Source organism: Hibiscus syriacus, unplaced genomic scaffold (genome assembly GCF_006381635.1).
Source record: "Hibiscus syriacus cultivar Baekdansim isolate YM2019G1 unplaced genomic scaffold, ASM638163v2 tig00116964_pilon, whole genome shotgun sequence".
Lineage (NCBI taxonomy): Eukaryota > Viridiplantae > Streptophyta > Magnoliopsida > Malvales > Malvaceae > Hibiscus > Hibiscus syriacus.
This window is the reverse complement of record NW_024063489.1, coordinates 2991032-3014710: the sequence shown is the minus strand read 5'-3', so window position 1 is coordinate 3014710 and position 23679 is coordinate 2991032. Positions and strand designations below refer to the sequence as shown.

Genomic DNA, 23679 nt, shown 5'->3' with positions numbered 1-23679 from the left:
AGCCACCACCGAGGCTCTCGTTGGACCGGTTCCAGAGATGAAAGGCCCGGTGAGTCACCATAGCTATGGTGGTGACTCACCATAGGGCTCAACGTGGGTAGCTTCGTGACGTTCTGGAGTGTCGGCAGCAGCTGTTGGACCACCTGGACTCATCGGAGGTGGCTGGAAACATCTAGAAACGGCTGGCTGCTAGGGTTAAAAACCCTAGGGTTTTCCATCTGGAACCCTTTTGGGCCGTTGGATCTTGCCAGATCCAACGGTTGATGATGTTGACGGCGGCTGGGGGCTAGGGTTTGAAAACCCTAGCTGAAACCCTAAATCAATTTAGGGTTTCCATTTGGGTATGGTTCGGTTCTGGTTGGGCCTGGTATTTGGGCTTGTAAATGGGCTTCCAATTTTGTAATTATTTATTAAATAATAATAATATATAATAATAATAATAATAATAATAATAATAATAATAATAATAATAATAATAATAATAATAATAATAATAATACTAATACTAATAATAATACTAATAATAATAATTTTAATAATAATAATTTTAAATGAAAAAAATTGATGTCTACACAAATCATCTCTCTAATGTAGGAAACTCTAAGAAAGGAAAAATACTAATCCTAAGAGATATGATCCCTTAAAATAAGGGATTGTAGAATATTTACATAATCCCTTAATTAAAGGATATCTACATAATCATATATTTTTATAATTCCTACACTCCCCCTCAAGCTGGAAAATATACATTGTATAATCTCAGCTTGAATAGGAATTTATTGAAAACAGGCTTTGGCAAAGCCTTAGTAAGAATGTCTGCAACTTGTTCTTCTGAAGGAATGTATGAAAGTGTGGTTGTCTTTTTGTTAACTTGATCAGCAATAAAATGCCTATCAATCTCAACATGCTTTGTTCGATCATGTTGAATTGGGTTCTTGGCAATTTGAATAGCAGATTGATTATCACACAAAACTTCAAAGTGATCCTCTTGATTAGTGACAAGTTCTTTCACTAGTTTAAGTAGCCAAATTCCTTCGCATATTCCCAATGCTAGTGCTCTGAATTCAGCTTCAGCACTACTTCTTGAAACGACAGATTGTTTCTTACTTCTCCAAGTTGTAAGGTTTCCCCAAACAAAGGAGCTGTAGCCACTAGTGGATCTCCTTTCAGTAAGGTCTCCGGCCCAACTAGAATCTGTAAAGATCTTAACAGTTCTATCTTGTGTCTTCTTAAACATTAAACCGTGTCCTGGAGTTTTCTTCAAGTACTGGAGAATTCTATTTGCTGCTGCCATATGCTCTTCAGTAGGATTAGTTATGTGTTGACTTATCACATTTACAAGAAACGTTATATCTGGCCTTGTCAAGGATAAATAAATTAGTTTCCCAACTAATCTTTGAAATTTCTCTTTGTCTACTAAGGACCCATCTTCTTTGTTAAATTTCAAGCTTGCCTCCATTGGTGTATCATTCGGCTTACAACCAAGAAAACTAGTTTCTTTGAGTAAATCAAATACATATTTTCTTTGGTTGATCACAAGTCCTTTTGACATTGCCACCTCCATTCCTAGGAAATACCTTAGCTTTCCTAAGTCCTTGGTTTCGAATTCCTTATTTAACAACTTCTTCAAATTGCAAATCTCTTCTTCATCATCTCCGGTAAGAATTATGTCGTCCACGTACACAATAAGGATAGCTTTCTTATTTGTAGAAGTTACCTTGATGAAAAGAGTGTAATCGGCGAGGGATTGCTTGGAGCCATTTTTTAGGATGACTTTAGTGAACCTCTTAAACTAAGCTCTGGGTGATTGTTTTAACCCGTATAGAGACTTGTTGAGCTTGCACACCTTGTTACTTCCTTCAACAGACTTTAAGCCAGGTGGCAACTTCATATAGACTTCTTCTAGCTTGCCATTAAGAAAAACGTTTTTTACATCAAGTTGGTGTAATTTCCAATCGCAATTTACAGCCAAACTTAGGAGTACTCGAACAGTATTCAGCTTCGCCACAGGTGCAAAAGTTTCTGTGAAATCTATCACATATTTTATGTAAAGCCTCTAGCCACTAGTCTCGCTTTATATCGTTGAATGCTACCATTTAAGTTATACTTTACAGTAAAGATCCATTTACAGCCAACAACCTTTTTTTCCTTGAAGAAGGTCCGTAACAGTCCAAGTAGCATTTTTCTCCAGTGCACAAATTTCCTCTTCAACAGCCCTTCTCCATTTTGAATCCTTTAGAGCTTCAACTATGCTTGTGGGAACCTGTTCTTTATCAAAGTTTGTTGTAAATGCTTGAAAAGACGGCATCAATGAATTATAACCAGCAAATTTTTCAATAGGATGCTTGGTGCACTGTCTAACCCCTTTTCTAATAACAATAAGGAAGTCATCTAGAGTAGGGGAAGTGAACTTACTGATTTCTTCTTCTATTTCAGCAGCTGGACCCAAATCCAATTCTCGGCAAGCATCAGATTGCAAAACAGCCTCAGGAATATGTTTTTTTTCCTTGTATAGAAACAGAATTGTTTGATTAGTGTTGATTGTGGAATATTTTGAATGGAAGTAGGTGTATTTTCAGGAAGAGTATTTAAAGTGGGTATAGGTGAAGTAGTGATAAGTACTACCGGTGAATCAATGGGAATAGTTACAGGTGACAAATCTGTATGTAAGGACAAAATTGGTGGCAATTCTGAATGTTGAGAATGAAGAGTAGGAGGAGATACCTGATGTGGCTGAAAATCCTTCCATGTCTCTCCCTGAATTTCAGCCTGAGTGAAATAGGGATCCTGCTCATAAAATGTTATATCCATAGTGGTAAAAAACCGTTTTGAAGGAGGATGATAGCATTTATAACCCTTCTTAAGTGAAGAATACCCAACCAGTACACACTTTAATGATTTAGAATCTAACTTGGACTTATTAGGAGCAATGTTTTGGATAAAAACAGTACAACCAAATATTTTAAGTGGAAGAATAGGGGAGATAGGTTTAAAATGGGAAAAGTATTGCAAAAATATAGATTGAGGTGTTTGAAATTGTAAAACCTTACTAGGCATTCGATTGATTAAATATGTAGCAATTAATAAAGCTTCCCCCCCACAAATATTTTCGAACATTAGTGGTAAATAGAAGAGAACGAGTAACTTCAAGGAGGTGTCTATTTTTTCTTTCGACAATACCGTTTTGTTGTGGGATGTCAACACAAGAACTAATCTGAACTATGCCCTTTTCCCTGAAAAACGCACCCAAAGACTTAGCAAAAAATTCACTACCATTATCAGATTTAAAGAGCTGAATTAGCAAAAAATTCACTGCCATTATCAGATTTAAAGAGCTGAATTTTAGACCCAAATTGAGTGAGAACCATGTTATAAAATTGGGTAAAAACACCAGCAGTTTCAGATTTATCTTTTAGCAAATAAGTCCAAGTTATCCTACTGTGATCATCAATGAAAGTGATAAACCACTTACAATTATCAGCATTCTTCACCCGAGAAGGACCCCAAATATCATTGTGGATCAAAGCAAAAGGGTGAGAAGGTTTATATGTAGAAGGAGAATAAGTTGATTTAGTATGTTTGGCAAGAGCAAACTTTGCAAGAAAAAGAATTTGACCTTTTATAAATGAATAGAGCAGGAAAAACTTTTGCAAGATAGTGAAAACTAGGATGATCTAAACGATAGTGCCATAACATAATATTATCAACTTTTTCTAAAGCAGTGAAAGATTTCGAGATTTTGGTTTTAGTAGAGGCAGGAAGAATGTAGAGACCATTCTGCAAGCTGGCCTTACCAATCATCTTCTTCGAGTTCAGTACCTGCAAAGTACAATCAATATCATTAAAAATTGCAGAGCTGTGCAAGTCGGTGGAAAGTTTACTAATGGAAACGAGATTGCAAGCCAGATTTGGTACGAAGAGGACATTTTTAAGTACAATCTGGTCATTGAGAATAACAGTGCCATGCCTTTCTATTTTGCACAAAGAACCATCAGTCGTTTTGACAGCTTTACCAAAGTTTGAAAAAAATTGCAAAACAAATCCTTATTACCAGTCATATGATCCGTAGCACCAGAATCGAGGATCCAATTAGGAGACGACTGGGAGGAGAAAAAAACTGTAGCATGAGGTTTACCTTCTGGTTCTTTCATGACTAGATTACTTTCTGGTTGAGCAGCAGAACCAGAAAAATTTTCTGGATTTAAAGTGATCTCCGGAGTAGGAGAAGAAGTTGTGGACATCGTCTAGGTTGGAAAGAAACCGTAATCTAAGCTGATACCATGTAGAAATCAGAGTAATTCTCTGTAATTTCTTATTCTTTTCAATAGGACATATTACATATTTATATACAAATCATCTCTCTAAAGTAGGAAACTCTAAGAAAGAAAAAATATTAATCCTAGGAGATATGATCCCTTAAAATAAGAGATTGTAGAATATTTACAGAATCCCTTAATTAAAGGATATTTACATAATCATATATTTCTATAATTCCTACAATTAGTGACATATCCATCACATTTGCAGGTGAGTAAAGTCAATTAAATAACCATGAGTATAGTATCCAGGTCAAACTTCAAACGTCAAATGAAATTAATAGAAAAGACCCAATATATAGTCGCCAGACTCCAATACCTACAGGTTGTTTCAGTACAATGTCATGAAACAGTCTTTCTCGGTAAACATGTTTGTAAGTTTGCTAAATATTCAGTGGTAAAATATACTAGAGAAAAAACATCTACAATGAAAGAGTGGTTTGACACCTGCATGCTTTTAGCTGGCTAGCTCTGTGCACACTCAAATGGTTGCAAGGATCCTTCAGAAAATTCATGCATCCGAAAACGTTCCAAAAGTTCAAAGGGCCTGGAAATAACAAAAAAAAATTGATTCAAGAAGCATGACCATAAGAAATAAGAAAAGAACAAAATAGATGTTTTCCAAACATCAATCGACATTAAAAAATATTGAACATGCCTAAACCGGAAGTTCCAAATTATACCTAAATTGAAGACAGACTTAACACCTTCCTACGGCCTTTTCTTTTGAGAACAACTTTTTGATGGTAAGGCAGCTTTAGTAAATAAGTTATAGTGAAAGACACGACAAAGGTCTCTATAAAATCTATAATTTTGACAACCATCCCAAGTATAATAAGAGATGAAGCTCAAAGCCAAGCACACCAATATCCTTTATCTGGATGCTCAGCTTTGAGAAGTTAGTTCATTGTGCCTAATACTAACTGGTGAACCTCGGTTAAACTCTGATGATAGAAGTGCTAAATCTCAAGAATACGAATCATGCTTTCTAAAAATAGTTAATTGTACCCGATTCGACCCAGTGAGTTAAATTCTGATTATAAGTCCTGTAAAATCCCAAGGCCTAAAACATTTTCAATAAACATAAGAGTTTGACCAATTTCAAACATGATGTTTTGAACAATTATAACATTGAATAGTATTGTCAGAAATTAGATTCCCAAATTAAGTAGATTATGTAATCTTGTAGGTTCTTTGTGAATGTATTTTATTAGTTAGGATCCCTAACTCTAAGGAATTATAATTAGTCCTAGGATCAATCTCTTACCTAGTTTAGAAATTTCCTAAGATAAGGCAATATTTTGTATATTTAAATGTACGAGTCTCTTACACGAGATATTAGATTTTTACTTTGATTTTGACATGTTATCAGAGCTTGTTACACTCATTCTGAAACTTGTTAATCTCGGTCCAGCAAATATTTTTTTGAAACCCTTCTCTTGAGCATGTGTTGTTAACCCAACAAACAAATGGGTGAAGTGGCCGATAATACCAGTAGCACTGAAGCCCACAGTGAATGAAGGGGGTCATTGAAATCTGATAAAACCTTCCTCTACAGGTACATGCAATTTGGTTTTCTCAAGTATATCCTCTTCTTTTTCTCAGGATTCTAATGTCTTGGAGTCTTCCACCCACGTATCTACCCAATGTTCTTGGGTGATTGACTCAGGAACCACAGATCATATGACTAATTCCTCACTCAAATTTCTTACCTACATACCCTAGTAACAAAACAATTACAATTGCATATGGTACCATGATAACTATTGTTGGCCAAGAGATATTGCCATTAATAAAACCCTAGTACTTAGAAATGTCCTATATGTACCAAAGTTATTTACTAATCTCATATCTATCCAAAAACTCATCAAAGATACTAACTGCAGTATTTTGTTTCATCCTAAACAATGCATTTTTCAGGAGCAAGAAACGAAGAGAATGATTGGGCGTGCTTGCGAAGTCAACAGTCTATACTACCTTGAAGACCATAGTGGACTAGTTAGACTCTTTAATACCCAACCATTGTCCCTTTTTTTTCTGCTTTAGCCTCTCATAAACTTTCCTACACCCATACATTCTAAACAAATCCAGCAAACACAACCCACTCCTACTACAACTTCTCCACAACCAGAACCTAATACACCACAACCAAAGTCCACTCCTACTCCACAGCCCATTCTTACTCCAACTTCTCCACAACCAAAACCTAATACACCACAGCCAAACATTCAGGATACTACTAGTTCCCCATTGGTCTATTCAAGGAGGAAGGAACCTAGATTCAATCATCCCCTTCTCCTGCTCCTATACAATCTGAGGTACATTCTAAAACTCATTCTGATAAAAATGATACTGAAAAATTTATGTCTACCTCTAATTTTGAATTTCCCATTGGTATTAGAAAAGGAAAAAGAACATGTACTACAAAACATCATTCATGCTTGTTCATGACGTATAAAAACTTATCCCCAAATCACAAAGCCTTCCTCACCAACCTAAACACCATCACCACACCTAAGATTGTATCTGAGGCATTAGAGAATGAGAACTGGAAAAGGTTATGAAAGATGAAATGGAAGCACTGGAAAAGAATAAAACGTGGGACTTAGTGAAGCTGCAAGAAGGGAAGAAAACAGTGGGATGCATATGCGTGTTCACAGTTAAGAAACAGTGGGATGCATATGCGTGTTCACAGTTAAGTATAACTCAGATAGCTCTTTAGAAAGGTACAAAGCAAAGTTGGTGGCAAAGGGGTACTCTCAAACTTATGGGATAGACTACTTTGAGACATTTGCCCCTGTTGCAAAGATGAACATTGTGAGAGTCCCACTGTCCTTAACAGCTATTCAGGGATGGAATATGCAATAGTTTGACATTAAAAATGCCTTCTTACATGGAGACCTTGAACAGGAAGTATACATAGATATACCACCTGGATTTGGGCCGGATAATGGACGTGCATTTTGCAGACTGAAGAAAGCTCTATATGGACTGAAACAGTCCCCCGAGAGCTTGGTTTGGGAGGTTCACCAAAATGATGCTGAGATAAGGTTTTAAACAAAGTCAAGGTGACCATACTCTATTCGTGAAACATTCTCCTTCAGGGGGGGAGTGACTGCACTTTTGGTACATGCAAATGATATAATTATTACAGGAAACGATTCTGAAGGAATTGAAAGCCTAAATAAGTGTCTTATAAAAGAGTTTGAAGTGAAGGAACTAGGAAGATTAAAATACTTCCTTGGTATTGAAGTGGCACACTCACATCAGGGGATTTTTATATCTCAACAGAAGTACACTTTGGACTTGTTGAAGGAGACTGGAAAATTAGGGTGTAGACCATCAGAAACTCCGATAGAAGCCAATCACAAACTTGGAGACTCAAAAGATGATGATGAAGTAGTTGATAGAAGTTCGTTTCAGAGACTTGTGGGAAGACTTATTTATTTGTCACACACTAGACCAGACATAACATATGCTATTGGAGTTGTGACCAGTTTATGCACAATCCTAAGGAATTACATCTAAGGGCTATGACTCAAATTTTGCAGTACTTAAAGGGCACACCAGGCAACGAAATTCTATTTAAAAGAGGAGGAAATTTGACTATGGAAGCATACACTGATGCGGGTTATGCAGGGTCCATATTTGACAAGAGGTCAACCTCAGGGTACTGCACTTTCTTTGGAGGAAGCTTAGTTACTTTAAGGAGCAAAAAACATAATATTGTGGCTAGATCTAGTGCAGAAGTTGCATTTCGAGCTATGGCATTGGGAATTTGTGAGTTATTATGGATGAAGATTATTTTAGAGGGTTGGAAGGTCAAATGGGATGGACCAATGAAGTTATACTGTGATAACAAGTCATCAATTAATATTGTGCATAATTCAGTTCAACATGACGGAACAAAACATGTTGAAGTGAATAGACACTTCATAAAGGTAAAATTTGGCAGTGGCCTGATCTGTACTCCCTATGTGACCACTGGAGATCAAGTTGCAGATATACTTATCAAGGGATTACCTGGCAAGTATTTTCAGAAGTTAACAGACAAGCTGAGGATGGAAGACATCCATGCCCCAGCTTGAGGGGGAGTGTCAGAAATTAGATTCCCAAATTAAGTAGATTATGTAATCTGGTAGGATCTTTGTGAATGTAATTTATTAGCTAGGATCCCTAACTTTAAGGGGTTATAATTAGTCCTAGGATCAATCTCTTACCTAGTTTAGAAGTTTCCTACGATAAGACAATATTTTGTATATTTAAATGTGAGTCTCCTACACGAAATATTAGATTTTTTACTCTAATTTTGACATATACCATGAGAGACACTTATGGCACAGAACAGCCTAGGGGCCTAAGAAAATAAAACAGAGTAAATAAAATCATTGTTGAGATTCTTAGCACTATGAAAACTTAAGGGACTATATAGTTGTAAGTAAATGGCACAGAACAGCCGAGAGTCCTAAGAAAATAAAACAGAGTAAATAAATCATTGTTGACATTCTTAACCCTATGAAAACTTAAGGGGCTATATAGTTGTAAGTAAATGGCACAGAATAGCCTAAAGTCCTAAGAAACAAAAACAGAGTAAATAAAATCATAGTTGAGACTCATAGCCTTATGAGAACTGAAGCGACTGTATAGTTGTAAGTAATCGTTCAATATATGGAGCGAAATTTTTACCCAAAGGAAATCCAACTAATAAAACAATAGTAGACAAATTCGCTTCGTTGAATAGAATCCTCAAATAAGACCACCTGTAGATTGACAAAAACGACAATTGACATTTACACAGCCAGGTGGTGCTACAGGGATAAAGGAGAATCGTGTACTCGGAGATAAGATATTTGAGGATGAAAACATTTGGAATTTTTTTTCCCTAGAGTTCATAAAACTACACAATTTGTGTTTCCACCTGTGCAGAATGAAACTTGCACGCCAATTAATAAGTGATCAGAACAAGCCACGAGAGAGAAACATGAGAGGAAAGGAGAAAAAGAAGACAGCACATCCACAATTATCTCATCAGATGCATGCTCCACTTTAAAAAACACAAAAGAAGTATATCATCCATAACCCTTACAGGAAAGCTTCACGATTACGACATAATTTGCGTTGATTACTTTCCATGGCCTCTAACACATTTGCAGCTTCTGGCCCTGCTGACCCACCGGAAACCATTGATGGGACAGCAGCAGTAGGAGTCCATAGCTACACAGAAAACCAACTAAAATAAGAAAAGTAATCTTGAATATTGCATATAACTTAACTCTTCCCATAAACCCGATGTTTGCCTTTATAGTGTTGTCAATTCCACTGGTTGCCACAAAGCAATCAAATGGATGGCACTGAACACAGTTTACAACTGCAGAGGACATGAAGAGATTTTTTTCAGTGAATAAGAAATCATAAGTTGAAGGCAAAGTCCAGCGTCTGCAGGACATCGCACAGAGGAGAAATATTACCAGCATCATCTCCGAGAAGCATTTTTATCAATCTACCAGTCTTCTTTTCCCAAATAAACCACCTTCCATCATCACTTCCGCTAGCGACAAATTCACCTAGATGAATCAATCAAAATATGTCATGATAATAATTTCTTTGCCAAAATTGCATGCAGAGCCAAATCAAGTAGTCGGGAGCGACAGTATTTCATGGACAGAACCGGTTCCATGAACAGTCAATGTTTGATGAAAAGAAATTAGTAACATCCACAACGAACAGGGACACATCATCAGCAAGCACTTTTATATTGGGCAGCAGTCATTGCACATTGCCAAAGGAAAGAGCTATTACAACACTAAAGCAATTGAGATGGTCCAACAAGTAACAATTTTTGTGGACTAAATAAAGACAGAAGATCTCATCCAGATACAACATGCATAGAAATGTTTGGGAAACCAGATTCCATTGTCATGCGAGAACTGCACTAATCAACTGGATAATGTCATATCATTTTCAATTTTTATCATCGCGGATAAAAAATGGGTCACAACTTTTGGATTCTCAAGGAAGTGTTAGAACTCAAATGAAGAATTAAAATGATATCCTCAAACAAAATAAACAAACTAGGCTTGGAATGCAACAATATGTATTAAAAAAATGAAATACAAAGAGCTGAATTTTAAAAGAAAATAAGCAAACTAGACTTATGAAAAGACACAAATTCAACACCGTAAAATAACTTCCATAAATCTCGTAAAAACATAGGGGGAGGGGGGAGCAATATAATTCTAATGACAGATAAAAAGAATAGATAAGATGATAAGAGAAAACTACCTCTCTGACCAAGGAAACTCGCCTGCTTGATGTCAGTTCCAACATTACAGTGACCAGCATATCTCCGCTTCATATCAATAACTGCCTCGGGCTAGAAAAAATATGAATACATGACATGAAAATAATAAGCAAGAAGAATAATGAAGGGAGTAGCACAAGCAATATGATGACTCTATCATTGAGCATACATAAAACTAGTCTTTTGTAGACTTTTATCCCTCATTTCTTGGCAATTTGGTTTCTGATCAAGTTATTAATATGAACCACAAGTTGAAGCAAAACACAAGTAGGTTATCTGTCCAGGAAATAATGACCAAAGGCGAGCAACTTTACCAGCAACACATTTAGCCATGCCTTACAATTCATAATTGACTGGAGTCACTTTCAAGATGATTTCTTGACAATGACAGAATGAAGTAGGAGACATCAGATTCTGATAAACCATTTGCAATCTATACAAAAGATATGAATGTGAACCTGATAAGCCGCTCCATTTTGTGATGATGAGGATGGAGATCCACACGAACTATATGCACCAGTTTCTCTTGTTGAATCACCTCTTCGATGAATTCTAAGATTTACACTTCCATGTAACATGTTAGATTCTACATCATGCACTTCATCACCTGATATTGAAGTTTCGAAATCTAATTCCAGCTCCTCGTCAAAATCTGAGTCTCCTCTTTCAGATCTTGGACCATCTTGTAAAGCATCACTGTTAGCTTCTGAGCGGTAGAGTATGTCAGTCAATGACAATACCCTTCCAGTTCGAGGTTCAGACCTAGGTGCACCATCACTTGCCTTGTTACTTTTCTCAGCCTCAACTATTTTTGAAAAAGAAACAAGACACTAGATTAAGGAAAAGATAAAAGATTAGCAAAGGTCAATAGCAATCTAAGAGATAATGATCATTCACATTCTTCATGAAAACCAAACGGGATGAAAATTGAAAGTGTTTCACCCTTCTTAAAGTGATTACTGAAGTTCATTCCATATGTATTGGCAGAAAAGTTAGCATAGGAAATGACCATAGGTTCCATGTAATCAACTTGATAGATATGAACATTATGCATGCTACAAGTACACTCAAAACTTGATTTCTCCCAAGCCTAACTGCAAACTAGAGCTGATCTATGAACAAAGAGAAGGCTTAGGGAAAGGTTAAATGATGAATTGAGCAGAGAAGAAACATAAGGAGTTGAGGACATCCCTTACACATAGCATCTACAAACCAAATGAACAGAACAGAGAAGAAAAGTTAGACTAGTAATAATGTTAACACTAAATAACAAATAAATTCAGTCAATAAACATTTACACACCCAAAACATTCTTTAGGTAAGAATAGGATGAATAAACCCTTATAGAATTGTCCTACAGTGAATATAAGTAGGACAATCAACTCTGAAGATGATATATATGACACTTGAATTGAGATGGATATATGATTGTACAAGAAACCAACCTGTGGCAAGATGTTTTATTATGTTCTCCACTTTCTCAGCTGCCATAGTATCATATGGAGATAAACATTGTGCTGGAACAGCAAATTCTAATGCTTCTTTATGTTTTCCCAACTGGAAAAAGGTAGAAACCAAATAATTAATATTAAATATGTGAATGTTTCATCTAGAGAAGAAAAAAATCTACATGAACAACATTCAATTGAACGTATGAAAACATAAATACCAAGCCATAACTGTTGCTTTACTTTATTAACCAATTTCTAAGAATATAAATTTGGCTAATGAATAAATTGTATTTCCCAAGTGAAAATTAAACAACTTTGATGTTTTTAATTTTTTTATATGAAAGAGTTGCACAAGCTAAGATTTTGTTTAAGCTAAATGATTTTGAAAGGGGAAAAGATGGTTGTGGGAAAAGAACTCCAAAACGAGGAAACCATTAACAGAGGTCAAATTTAAAAATTTAAATGTTCTTGGCAACCCAAATAAGTCAATAGATCAGCACGTGTTATAAACTCCACTGTAACTCATCCTGCAGATTACCTGTTCTAAAGCCTCAGCCATCAAATAATGAGCTCTAAAGGAAGAACTGTCTATTCTTCTAGCATTATTGCAATCTCTAATGGCCATATGGGCATCGTTTTTCCACTTCCGCTGCAAAAGTAAACAATTTAAAATATTTCCAGAAGGGCATGTCAAATAGATGAATGGTCCGTCAAAAATAACAAAATAATCATTGAACCTTAAGCAACAAGGCAGCACGTGTACAAAAACATTCAAGCCTTAGTGTGGGCCCAATATCACTTCCATGTCCATCCAAAACTTCATTGCATGCCTCAATTGCATGGAAAATATTTATCCCCTCATCTAAGAATCTTTTAGCACTTTCAACCAACATCCTGCATTTTTCAATCTGTAACCGCCACGTTAGAGAATAGCTAGAAATACACAAGGAAGAATATAACCTACAAAAAGATCTGCCAAAATTTCAAGACAATTAACAGAACAGGTGTAAAAATGACAATATAAGTCAATAAAATATGCATACTCTAGCAGCAGTGTTGCTTCTACTCCGGACACCATTTTTGAAGACACTAGAAGCAGGTGGTTGGTGCTCTAGTTTATTTAGCACAGGTGTGAATGTCATCAATTTTGAAGCATCCCCCGAGGTATATTGCGTTAAACTCTCACTAGCTGTCAATTAAGGAAACAACTAACAGATGATCAGATAAAGAACATTTTAATAATCTGAAAATAATTATTATACATCAAACTAACTACAAAATAAAGCAAACTAGAAAATAGCGAGCCAACTAAATTTAAGAATGTGACAAGCTACCACACATTCTGACCTGATGCTTAACCATTATATTGCAATCTAAAATGCACAATATGAAAAATGAAACTCAAAATAACAACGGAAGGAGAGGCAAGACACTCTGAGCTAAGTTGAATCTTATGATGCAGTTAGAAGGTTACATATCAGTTCTCTGAATTCAAAACAAGAACTTAAACATAGAAAAAAAATCATGCCAGGCAACATGAACCTCCTTAAACACAATTAGAAAAAAAGAGAGCACAAACTAACTAAACTATCGGACTAGTGACTACAGTAGAACTACAGAATTTATAATATGCTTACCATGATTTATGTCCATTAGATATACATGCTCCCCACTATAGCTAAGAAGAACCTCTTCTCCGTTAGGACTGAATGCAACATGAGTTAAGTGCAAACTTGAGCGTCCCTGAAAAGAAAAGAAAAGAAAACAATGATTTAATTAATATTAATAGAACAATAATAGTTTTACTTAAAACCAGCTGATATTTGGTTCAAAGACATCTAATGACACCTAGAAGAAAGAAAGCCGTGTTACTTAACACTTTTAACTTTAAATATCCCTGATTCACAAAGTAAATAAGTAAAAGATTCCAATAAGAGAATGTTCAATAGTGGCCTAATGAAGATGAAAAGAAGATAAGTGCACTCATTACCAATGATGAAAAAAAGGAAAACAAACAGCGAAGTATTATCATTTGCAAACTGAATTGTTACATTATTCCAGACAAGTTATTCATAAATCCACACAATTCTAAATAAACTTACTCCTGATGAGCAGAAATCGTGCAGTTCACCAAAATATTTTCAAGAAAGAAGTCAAGGAGAGTATGAACTAACAAAGAAATCCAAAACTAACACGGTCAGAAAGATGCATTGGGCAGAAATAATTAACGCAAGTAGGTGGTAACATTCTTTTCCTGCAGGAGGACAATGGTGGCAGCATCCTTCTATCGTATAGACGAGCAAATGCATCACTGCAAACATTCCAAGAAAATATTATTGGGGAAAAGAAATGATCAAAGAAGTTTAAGAAAGTGAAAATCAGCTATATACCTCCCACCAACAAGTAGTAAATGAGGTCTAGTAGAACTGATATCACAAGATTTCAAGGCCAGAGTATGTCTAGGAGGATCAGCTAGTGATTTCTTTGCCCCATCACGTAAGTCAAGCTGCCAAAAAAGAGAATGAAAGATTTAAATGATTTACAATCCTATAGGGATAAGGGTAAATACAGAGAAACACAGATCATGGATGTTTAATATTTGTTAAACTGACTAGTTAAGGCTATTCTACAATGTCAAACTTCAGATACCAAAAAAGAAAAAAATTGGAAAATAAAACTGAAAATTTTCAAGCTACACCGACAACCAAATGACCTTCAGGTGATAATCCATTAACACAATAATCAAGGGACGTCCTTCCGTTCACTGCTTAAGGTCCTCTCATTCTGTCTAAACTCTAATGTGATGTCAAACATACAATAATGAGCTATGTAATCGAGACCACATAAAACTAGTAATTTCAGACATTTAAAAAGGTGAATTATTTGGTTGTAAGTTTTCAATACAAACTAGGGATGGCAAAATCCAAACCGATCCCCTCCAAAAGGAGCTCTTTTTTTCTTCTTTTTTTTTTTGAAAGTGGATGTAGGACAGGGTGGACCCATCCCATTATATGAAATTACCATTTTATGTTTTAGATTTTATGTTTAGACAATGGTGGGAAAAAAAAAATTTTATGCAAATTTTTTTTGAAGAATTATGCTTCTATATTACTTGCCTTAAAAGAAGTTGAAAATATTACAAATAACTAGAAAATATAAAACGGTAAGGGCAGGACGGGTTGGAGCAGGGATGGATGTTTTCAGGATTACGCATCCACTGGGGACGGGACAAGAGGTGAAGCAGAGTGTAACATCGGTAGAGTAGTGGTGGATTTGGAAATATCTGCCCCCGCCTGCTCCATTCCCATCCCTAATACAAACAAGAAAAAATTGAATATCTATTAACCAAGTATCTTGATTGGCAAAAAATCAGGAGGAACAGATATACTGTTCAGTGTTCAGCGTCAAATAAGAGTTCATTGTTGGTAGAATCCATAGAGAAGGAAATCAAAGTCGTATGACAACAACAATTATAACCTAGTAAATACAACAAATTGAAACTCACTAACATGTAGGTCATGGATAGCATCATATTTACAATCAACATGCCACACTGACAGGCAGTACCATAACAACAAAGTTCTCGTATAGGTATCAAGAACTCGAAAATGAATGAAAGGAAAATGTGAGTCTCACTAGAACACTACGACATGCTTGGTGAGAAGATCCAGCCAGAGGACAAGAAGTTCCCTCTCGAAAGTCATGCTGTCTTAGAGTTCCATCTTCACTTGCACTCCATATCATATTGGGATTTCCAACTTCAACCTAAATTGGGAAATAAGTACAGACAGTGACAACTGAAGCAACCAAAAGAACATTTTTTCACCATATCACTTAACAATAAATGTTGACAACTTACGATTTCCCACGTCTGTTGGGCTGTTAAATTATTATTCCATTCATCACTCATTTATGCAATAAATCTTACCGCTAGTTTTTTAACTCTTCTTGTGTGACACCTATAAAGTGCTGATGGCGTAACAGCACCATCATTGAGCCCTCTCTCATTTAAGCGGGACAAAATAAAGGATCGAACCTGCAAAAATATTAGCCATCCAGGTTACTAATTGCAACGCCGTAAGATTCCACCACAGGAACCTTGTTTACCCATATAACAAAAGAATTACCTCTGCATCTCCAGCCCCAGAGACCACAAGATCATCAGAAGTTTGAGGAATGAATTTTGTACAGAATATATTAGCAGAATGTCCCGTCTCAATAGAATGCAAAAGCTTTCGACCAGAGTAGCTCCAAATATTAATCTGCAAGATGTAGTTCATTAATAAATCTGACACATTCTTAGAAAACAAATCCCTCTACCACAGTTCTTGACACCCTTTATCAACAGATGATAGGTGCCAAAAATTTTACAAAACTAGAGGCCCATAAATCAACACTTTGATTCATCTTGCTCCGAATCAAAACCATATGCCATAATAAAAATCATAAAAGCCCCGACAAACATGAATGCACAACCCAATAATCCTTTCAGATACTGTATAAAGTACTTGTATGCATCATTAAACATGAATGAAGAACCCAATAATCCTGATTCAGAAGGATTATGAGAAGACTCTAGACTTCACAACCACTTTCCAAACTAAAATGTAAACAAGGCAAACATCAGAAACAATCAACAACATAAAAGCACAAAGCACCGATAGCACAGGTCAGCTAGAGTTTCCATTATTACATTTTTTTTACTTTCATGATACCTTATCACACTCATAGAAAAACATAGACGTATAATACCCGTTCATCATCAGAACCAGAAATCAGAAGTGAACCATCTGAATTCCAAGCCACAGCATTTACACAACCCTGATGTCCCTGCTCAAACAAAGAACATTGTAAGATGCCACCAGTAATGGTCTGTGGTGCACCCTGAGAAAAGTGTATATAAAAAATGTTTCAAAGAACATGAAAGGGAAAGATGCATATCAATTATACGGAAGCTTTCCAAATGCAAATATCAGATAAGTAAAAACTAAACAACCTCCAATTCTTGTTCCATTGAAAGCCTACGAATCAGAGAAGAATGCATCTGCAAACTATGACCAACATCCTACATAAACACCAAAAAGGAATCTCTTAGATAAAGCACAGTCACCATTGTAAGTCAATAAAAGGAAAGCACTTAATCATACCTAAATTTGATCAAATTTTCTTTTGCACCAAAAACAATATATATAACAAGAAATTAATGAGATTAAATGTTGTCATTTGTTAGAGTTAAATTATCGGCATGAATAGGGGGGAAATGAAAATAACAAAAAAAAAGGCATTAGGGTCAACCACGTCGATTCTTGATCAAAATTGAAATAATAAGCACATGTGTATTAAATTCCAGTAACACGGTACCGTTTACTGAAATTTTCAATTACAAATCATATAAACCGGGAAAAAAATATTTTCAATTCCGCTAATCCTCAGAACTGCAAACCAGAAACAACAAATTGTTGCGAAGAAAGAGAGGAAATACGTGACCAATGTCGATGTGCCTGTTCTCGAGTAGATTGTGCACGTTGCAATCATGGAACGGCCACTCCTCCATGGAGTTTTTTGGGGAAAACAGTGAAAACTGTAAAGAAATTCGGAAACCCTAGGTTCGATCGGCAGAGAGCTGGTAATAGGCGATGATCAAAATCGATTCCAAATGCGGAAAACAATTCTCATCATATTTTAGAAGCTGAGACTGGTTCCTCGCTGGTTCTAATTACGAAAACGCTAAGGGACTTGAGACATCAAAGCAAACAAACGATCAACTGCGTTGTTTTCCTTCGCGTTTGAGGCATTGTGTACTGTGTAATGAAATGATTCTAAAATTTTCGGAGAAAAAACAAATAACAAATTAATAAAAATAAGATCAACCGTGTTGCGTTGCGTTGCGGTGGGGAGCGTTGTTTAGAGAAAGGATGAGTCGGTAAATGGGCAAAGTAGCCCAGTAAGTAAGGTCCAATCTGTAGAAAGTCCATGTAAACTCCAGCCATGATTGTCGGGTTTTAACCTCATTTTCACAGTGAAGAATGTTTTGCTTTCCATTTTAAAATTATATATAATTAAGAAAAAATAACCTCAGTGACCAAAAATGCCTTATAATATACGATTTTAACTAACTTTTTTTGGATTTGCCAAAATGACCAACTAAATCGCAATGCGATCGATAATTCGCAACGCGATCTCCGGTATCGCAAATCAGTTTTCAGATTCGCAACGCGATTCTGACCATCGCATTGCGATTTTCCAAATTCGCGTTGCGATTTTCCGACTATCGCAATGCGAATATGTAAATCGCAATGCGATTATGACTATCGCAACGCGATTCTGACTGTCGCAACACTGAATTTCAAATTCGCGACAGGTTTTAGTTTCGCAACACAAATGTTTTGGGTATATAACTACGCAGCAGAAGCAACTCATAACCTAAATCCCTAAATCGCAACTAATTCCATCTCCATTAATCACTCTCTCCGGCGACATCCGTTCCTATATCCAATGACATCCTTCCCCATCCGGCAACAGGTTTTAGTTTCGCAACTCGTTTGTTTAGTAAATTAATTTACAATAATGAAATCATCTAATGTTGATCATGTTTGGATATATTTGTGTTTTGGAGTGTCATGGGAGAATGTTCATGGTGTTTTACAATATATGTTTTTACCCATGAATCTTCAACTAAAACTGTCATTAAAAAAGTTAACTTAGGAAACTCTAATGTTACGTGTTGCAAATAAATTGAATTTAGAGCCCTTAAGTGGATTTAGGCTATCTTATCAGAGAAAATGTAAAGTTTATTTGTTAACCGACAATGAAGATGTTGAACGATTCATTGCTTACATTAGTGTTTCGCAAGATGATGTTACATTGTATGTTGTTGAACCTAGAAGTAGTGAAGTTGGGTCAGTAGCGGGTAGTAATCAACTAAGTTTTTCAACCCCAATTTATGGTGCTCAAAATTTAATGGTTCCACCACAATTTCATCACCAAGCAAATTTTGTTTCACCACATTTCCAATACCAAACACAATCTCAAAACCCACAACCTTTCCCTAATCCAAATCCCAATCAACTTTTAGCACCAAATTCTGGTTTTCGTATTAACCAGTTAGACGATGATGAGCCAACAAAAAAATTGTGAGTACTAGTCGGTATTCGAAATTTGATCTTGGTCAATACCTGGACTTTGATCTTGGTCAATACTCGGATTTTGATGATGTTTGTTCGCGTATTGTGAGTACTATAAAATTATACGCAAATAATGTGCAAGTATACACAATCACTCAAGTAATAAAGTGATGAGTGAGTATCGTCTCCACAGGGATTGAAAGGATATTGAGTAAAGTTTATGCACTATTCTAAAGTAATTAAGTATAGCTAATGGTATTCACAAATGATTATGTTGAAGCAAATGAAATGTGTATGAGTAACAAAAGGAAATGTCATGGCAAAGGAAAATGGTAAAAAAATAGTAAATAAATAGAAAATAAAATAAAAAGAAGATAATCCTCACGTGACAAGCTTTCAATGGAATGAATGGTAGGGATTGATCTAAGGATGCTAAACTTATTTCTCAAGTATATTTAAGTTTTATGGACTTCACTTACTCGACAGGGCTTTCCTAAAATGTTCTCACAGGAACCTAACAGAATAGGATGCCAAGGCATCTGCTCTCACTCAACGATGTTGGACAGCCTAACCTATTGATAAAGACACCCTTTTTAGTCGTTGAAATCCTATCCTAGTCTCTTCCCAGATCTAAGGGATTAGGTTATAATATTCCTAGGCCGGTTCAAAGCCCCTTGAAAATACCATAACCCATTGTTTATGAGGATCTTATCTTGCGTTTCTTCCGAATACTTACAAGTATTTTTAGCTTAGGATTCTTCCGAACACCTAACCTTCATCTAAGAAATGGACATTTCCATGCCTCTTACAAGCCTAGATGGTGAAGCATTCACAAGCAAAGCAAATAAAGAACCAAAATAAACTTAAATATACCATTAAAAATAAAGTTTAAACATCCATTAAACCAACCACCACCAAATAAGTTAGTTCATGGTAGGGTTAGAAATATTCATAGAAAAATCCAAAAAATATTCGTTCCAACAACCCACAAATAAAATAAATAAAAATAACAGCAAAGGGAAGTGAGAAAGAGCCTTCGACGCGCGCCAGCGGATGTCTCATCGGCCACCACGAACCGCCTTAGCTTACTAGCTCCTCTCGGCGCCTAGCTCGCCACTCCTTGAAGCTTTATCAATGGAGGAAAACCCAAGGAAGAAGAAAGGAAAAGGGAAAATAAAAATGTGATTTTTATGCTACAATATGCGCCTCCTTTCTTTCACACACTCTCCCTCTTGTGAGGTGTAATATATAATAAAAATATCTAGGGGTAATGATGATGTTGTTGGGATATTGTTGGGTGCAAAATACCCCTCATACCCCTAGAATCACATGTTATGCATGAACCTTATCCTCTAGGTGTCAGTGGTCCCCAAGCAGGTTGTTACAACCATCATTTCACGTGCAGAGCCAGCTGTCCACGTACAGCTGTATATTTTTGTAATTTTCTGCGCCATAAATGCCGAGGCATTTCAATCTGCTTCAGCGTGTGATGCTGCGACATTACTTCCCAGCTCACCTATTTTGCTTGTTGTTTCCTGCACATCACTAAAAACCACACCTTCCTCCTCATATAGCACCTTAATAAAATAAAATAACACAATCACCACAAATGCAATTACATGCAGCTACATACATCTAAAATGACTTATATGTACCCTTAAACAAACAATAACTTAAGTCAAAAAGGGCTTAAAAGTAGTCTTTTTACAGAGTTATCACACCCCCAAACTTGAGCTATTGCTTGTCCTCAAGCAATGGATAACAATTAACACAATCAAAATGTCATGGCAATTTCAACAGTAGGACAACAAGACAAAAATTGAATTTCAACCCTCAGAAAAATCGGCTTCTACATGCTAGACATATCAAGAATTCAAGTACTTTTCCCTAGGTTAAGATTCTTTATGGTGTTGTGTGTGTGATTTATTGTATCTAATCTATACTTAACGAATTTAGGCAATTTCTAATTGAGTTCCCTAGTTTTGCCACGGCATTAATTCATTCATTAAGCACATTTATACTCCCTTTTCACTTACTACACATTTTTTTTCTTATTTTTTTCACTTTTTTTTTACACTGCTACGAAGGGAGTCAGCTCATCACACCTACCATCCCACACTCTAGGTGAAAGAGAGCATACCTTCCACCCCCAAGCTAGTCAGACAGAGTCATCCCGTGCCTACTTTCATTCACTCGTATGCGTGTGGCTGCCATTTATTAAAGAGAGTTCCAGGCAATGCCACGACAAAGAGGAATGTCCCTCTACAGCTATGCCGAAGTATTTATTCACGATTAAACAAAATTCAGAGATAAGGGAGTTTTTTTTTAATTGATTTATCATTTAAGCATAATACCATATTTTAATGCCAATGCTAACCAGAGTTCTTTCATAAAAATTTCGTAAGTTCATTAAGTATAGAGAACATACAAATCATGTAATAATAATTCACAAAGCATCAAGCCCTAGAGTCAGTTCTATCATTCTCAATAGTCATTTACATTCAATTTCTAGCCTAAAAAGTTCATTTTCATCAGGTATCATCAAAACATTTCCATCTAACTGTCCTACCATTTACTGATGCCATGGCATAATATTATGCTAATATTATCATGCACATGTTCTACAAAGAACACTACCTCCCCCAAACTTGAGAGAAGCATTGTCCTCAATGCTGAATAAAAACTAAGTTAAACTAGACTACATGCTATATGATGCGATGCAATTCCATGCAAGGTACCTTGTCTTCCTAAGATGGTGGTGGAGTCGCGCTGGCAGTGCTAGTAGTATTGCGTCTGGTGCACTTCCTCAATGATGTGGGGCTTTTATCAGGATCAGAACTGGGTTCAGCAGCTGGTGTGCTAGGGCCTTCAGTGTTCTTAGATGTTGAGGTCTCCATACGCCCAACAGATGACTTCAGACGTCATCTAGTCCATGCTGACTGGGTTAGCATCCTCTGGCTTGGGTGTATTGTCTTGCTGAGTGACATTTATAAATGTTGTGGCATCCTCAAATAATGGCAAGATCTCGTCCAGAATGACTAGAAGATTATAAGCCCAATGTGGGAGCATCTCCTTGTGAACAGGTGCCACGACTGCATCTTGTTAGAGCCTCAATTGCATCTAGCTTTGTCGTGGCATATTGGTTTGCAACAGCCTGTGAAGTTCCCTCGTGAGATTTCATCATATTCATCCTTCAAAACACCCTTTGTCCTAAAAAAATAATATTAAAATTAAAACTAAAAAAATAAAACAAATAAAAATAAACAAACAAACACTCACGACAAAATAAAACTTCTAAAACATAAATTAAAAAGGGTTCAAGGGATGCAAACTCCAAAATATCATGAATTGTTATGGCATTTTTGTCGCGTTCGATTGGAGCACCAGTATAGACCAAAATGCTCCACATATATAACAACGCCACCTTTAGTGTAAGTCGATAGAACCCGATTTGTAGGACCTTTACAGTAGTCCTCTCTTTTTTCTCCCCGTTGCCGTGACAACTTTTAATTGCTTGGGCAGCAAATTCGTTCAAGAAGTAGGGGTCATCATCCTGCATCAATCTGTTCTTGCCCTGGCTATTCAAGTAGGGAAGCAAAACACCACTAACGAGAAAATTGACAATGTCAGCGTACCACGACAATGCCGTAGAAAATAATAATTTCTCATCAGGGAAGTGTTTCTCCATTTTATTCCTTAGTTCTTTCACAATTTCTAGCCTAGAAAAATAGGCAACTAATTGGGGTTGAGTAAATTCAATGAAATCCTCAGGTTCAGATTTCGTACCTGGTCTAGCTATAAGTAAGCTAGACTGACCCGTCTCCTTTGAAATATCCTTATGCTCATCTTTGTCTTCTTCATCAAGCTTCAAGTAATCACCAGTGCATGCAAAATGGCCGTGGCATGATTCTGCAGATTCCCTTTGGTCATCAACTCCTGCTAGTGGGGGTTTTTCCTTTGCCGTGGCATTATTTTGCCTGCCATCATTGGGTTTACTCATTGAACCTTCAACTTTGTTCTCCAGCGAGTGTAAGTCCTCTTGCAATTGAGACTCTTCATGCACAATCTCATAGCTAGGTTCTTCGAGTGTTTCCCCCCCCCCCCAAACTTAGCATCTTTGTAGATCTGGGTGCCACTTCCTGAGGTGAATGTACTAAATTGCTCACTGCCTTTAGCCTTAATGACTTTAGTATCACTAGGCAATCTGTCTAGTTGGTATTCTTGTAATGCCGTGGCAATTTGATCCACTTGCATTTCCAAAGCTCTCAAAGACAAATTATGACTTTGCAACCATGCCCCTTGACTTTGTAATAATTCTTCTTGACTATTAATAGATGCATCGTGATCTTGTAATAAAGCTTTTGTAGTTGCCATAAAGTCTTGCACAGTGGCCTCTAGAGAACTTGTATTAAGTGAAGATGTTGTCCCTTGATTATGCCATGGCATATTTGTTTGAAAGGCTGGGGGTTCATCTATATACTGCTGTT

The 23679-nt window shown here is 36.4% G+C and overlaps 1 protein-coding gene across 2 annotated transcripts; it reads right to left on the bottom strand.

Annotated features, from left to right (window-relative positions):
• Window positions 1-4775: 4775 nt before the first annotated feature.
• On the bottom strand, window positions 4776-17868 carry LOC120191086 (WD and tetratricopeptide repeats protein 1-like). Of its 2 annotated transcripts, XM_039194088.1 has the most exons (19): window positions 17551-17867; window positions 17065-17133; window positions 16821-16898; window positions 16196-16330; window positions 15997-16104; window positions 15705-15833; window positions 14459-14574; window positions 14262-14379; window positions 13706-13811; window positions 13112-13257; window positions 12806-12976; window positions 12607-12717; window positions 12063-12174; window positions 11076-11422; window positions 10599-10689; window positions 9785-9880; window positions 9614-9684; window positions 9403-9530; window positions 4776-4863 (listed from the first exon to the last, which is right to left on the bottom strand). In XM_039194088.1, exons 1-19 carry the CDS (start codon window positions 17620-17622, stop codon window positions 4782-4784), a joined length of 2286 nt encoding a protein of 761 aa, XP_039050019.1. In that variant the 5' UTR covers window positions 17623-17867; the 3' UTR covers window positions 4776-4781. The 2 variants fall into 2 exon arrangements, with proteins under 2 accessions (XP_039050019.1, XP_039050020.1); XM_039194089.1 differs by lacking the exons at window positions 4776-4863; window positions 9403-9530; window positions 9785-9880 and adding an exon at window positions 17156-17179 and having other exon boundaries at window positions 9635-9752; window positions 17065-17118; window positions 17551-17868.
• Window positions 17869-23679: the final 5811 nt, after the last annotated feature.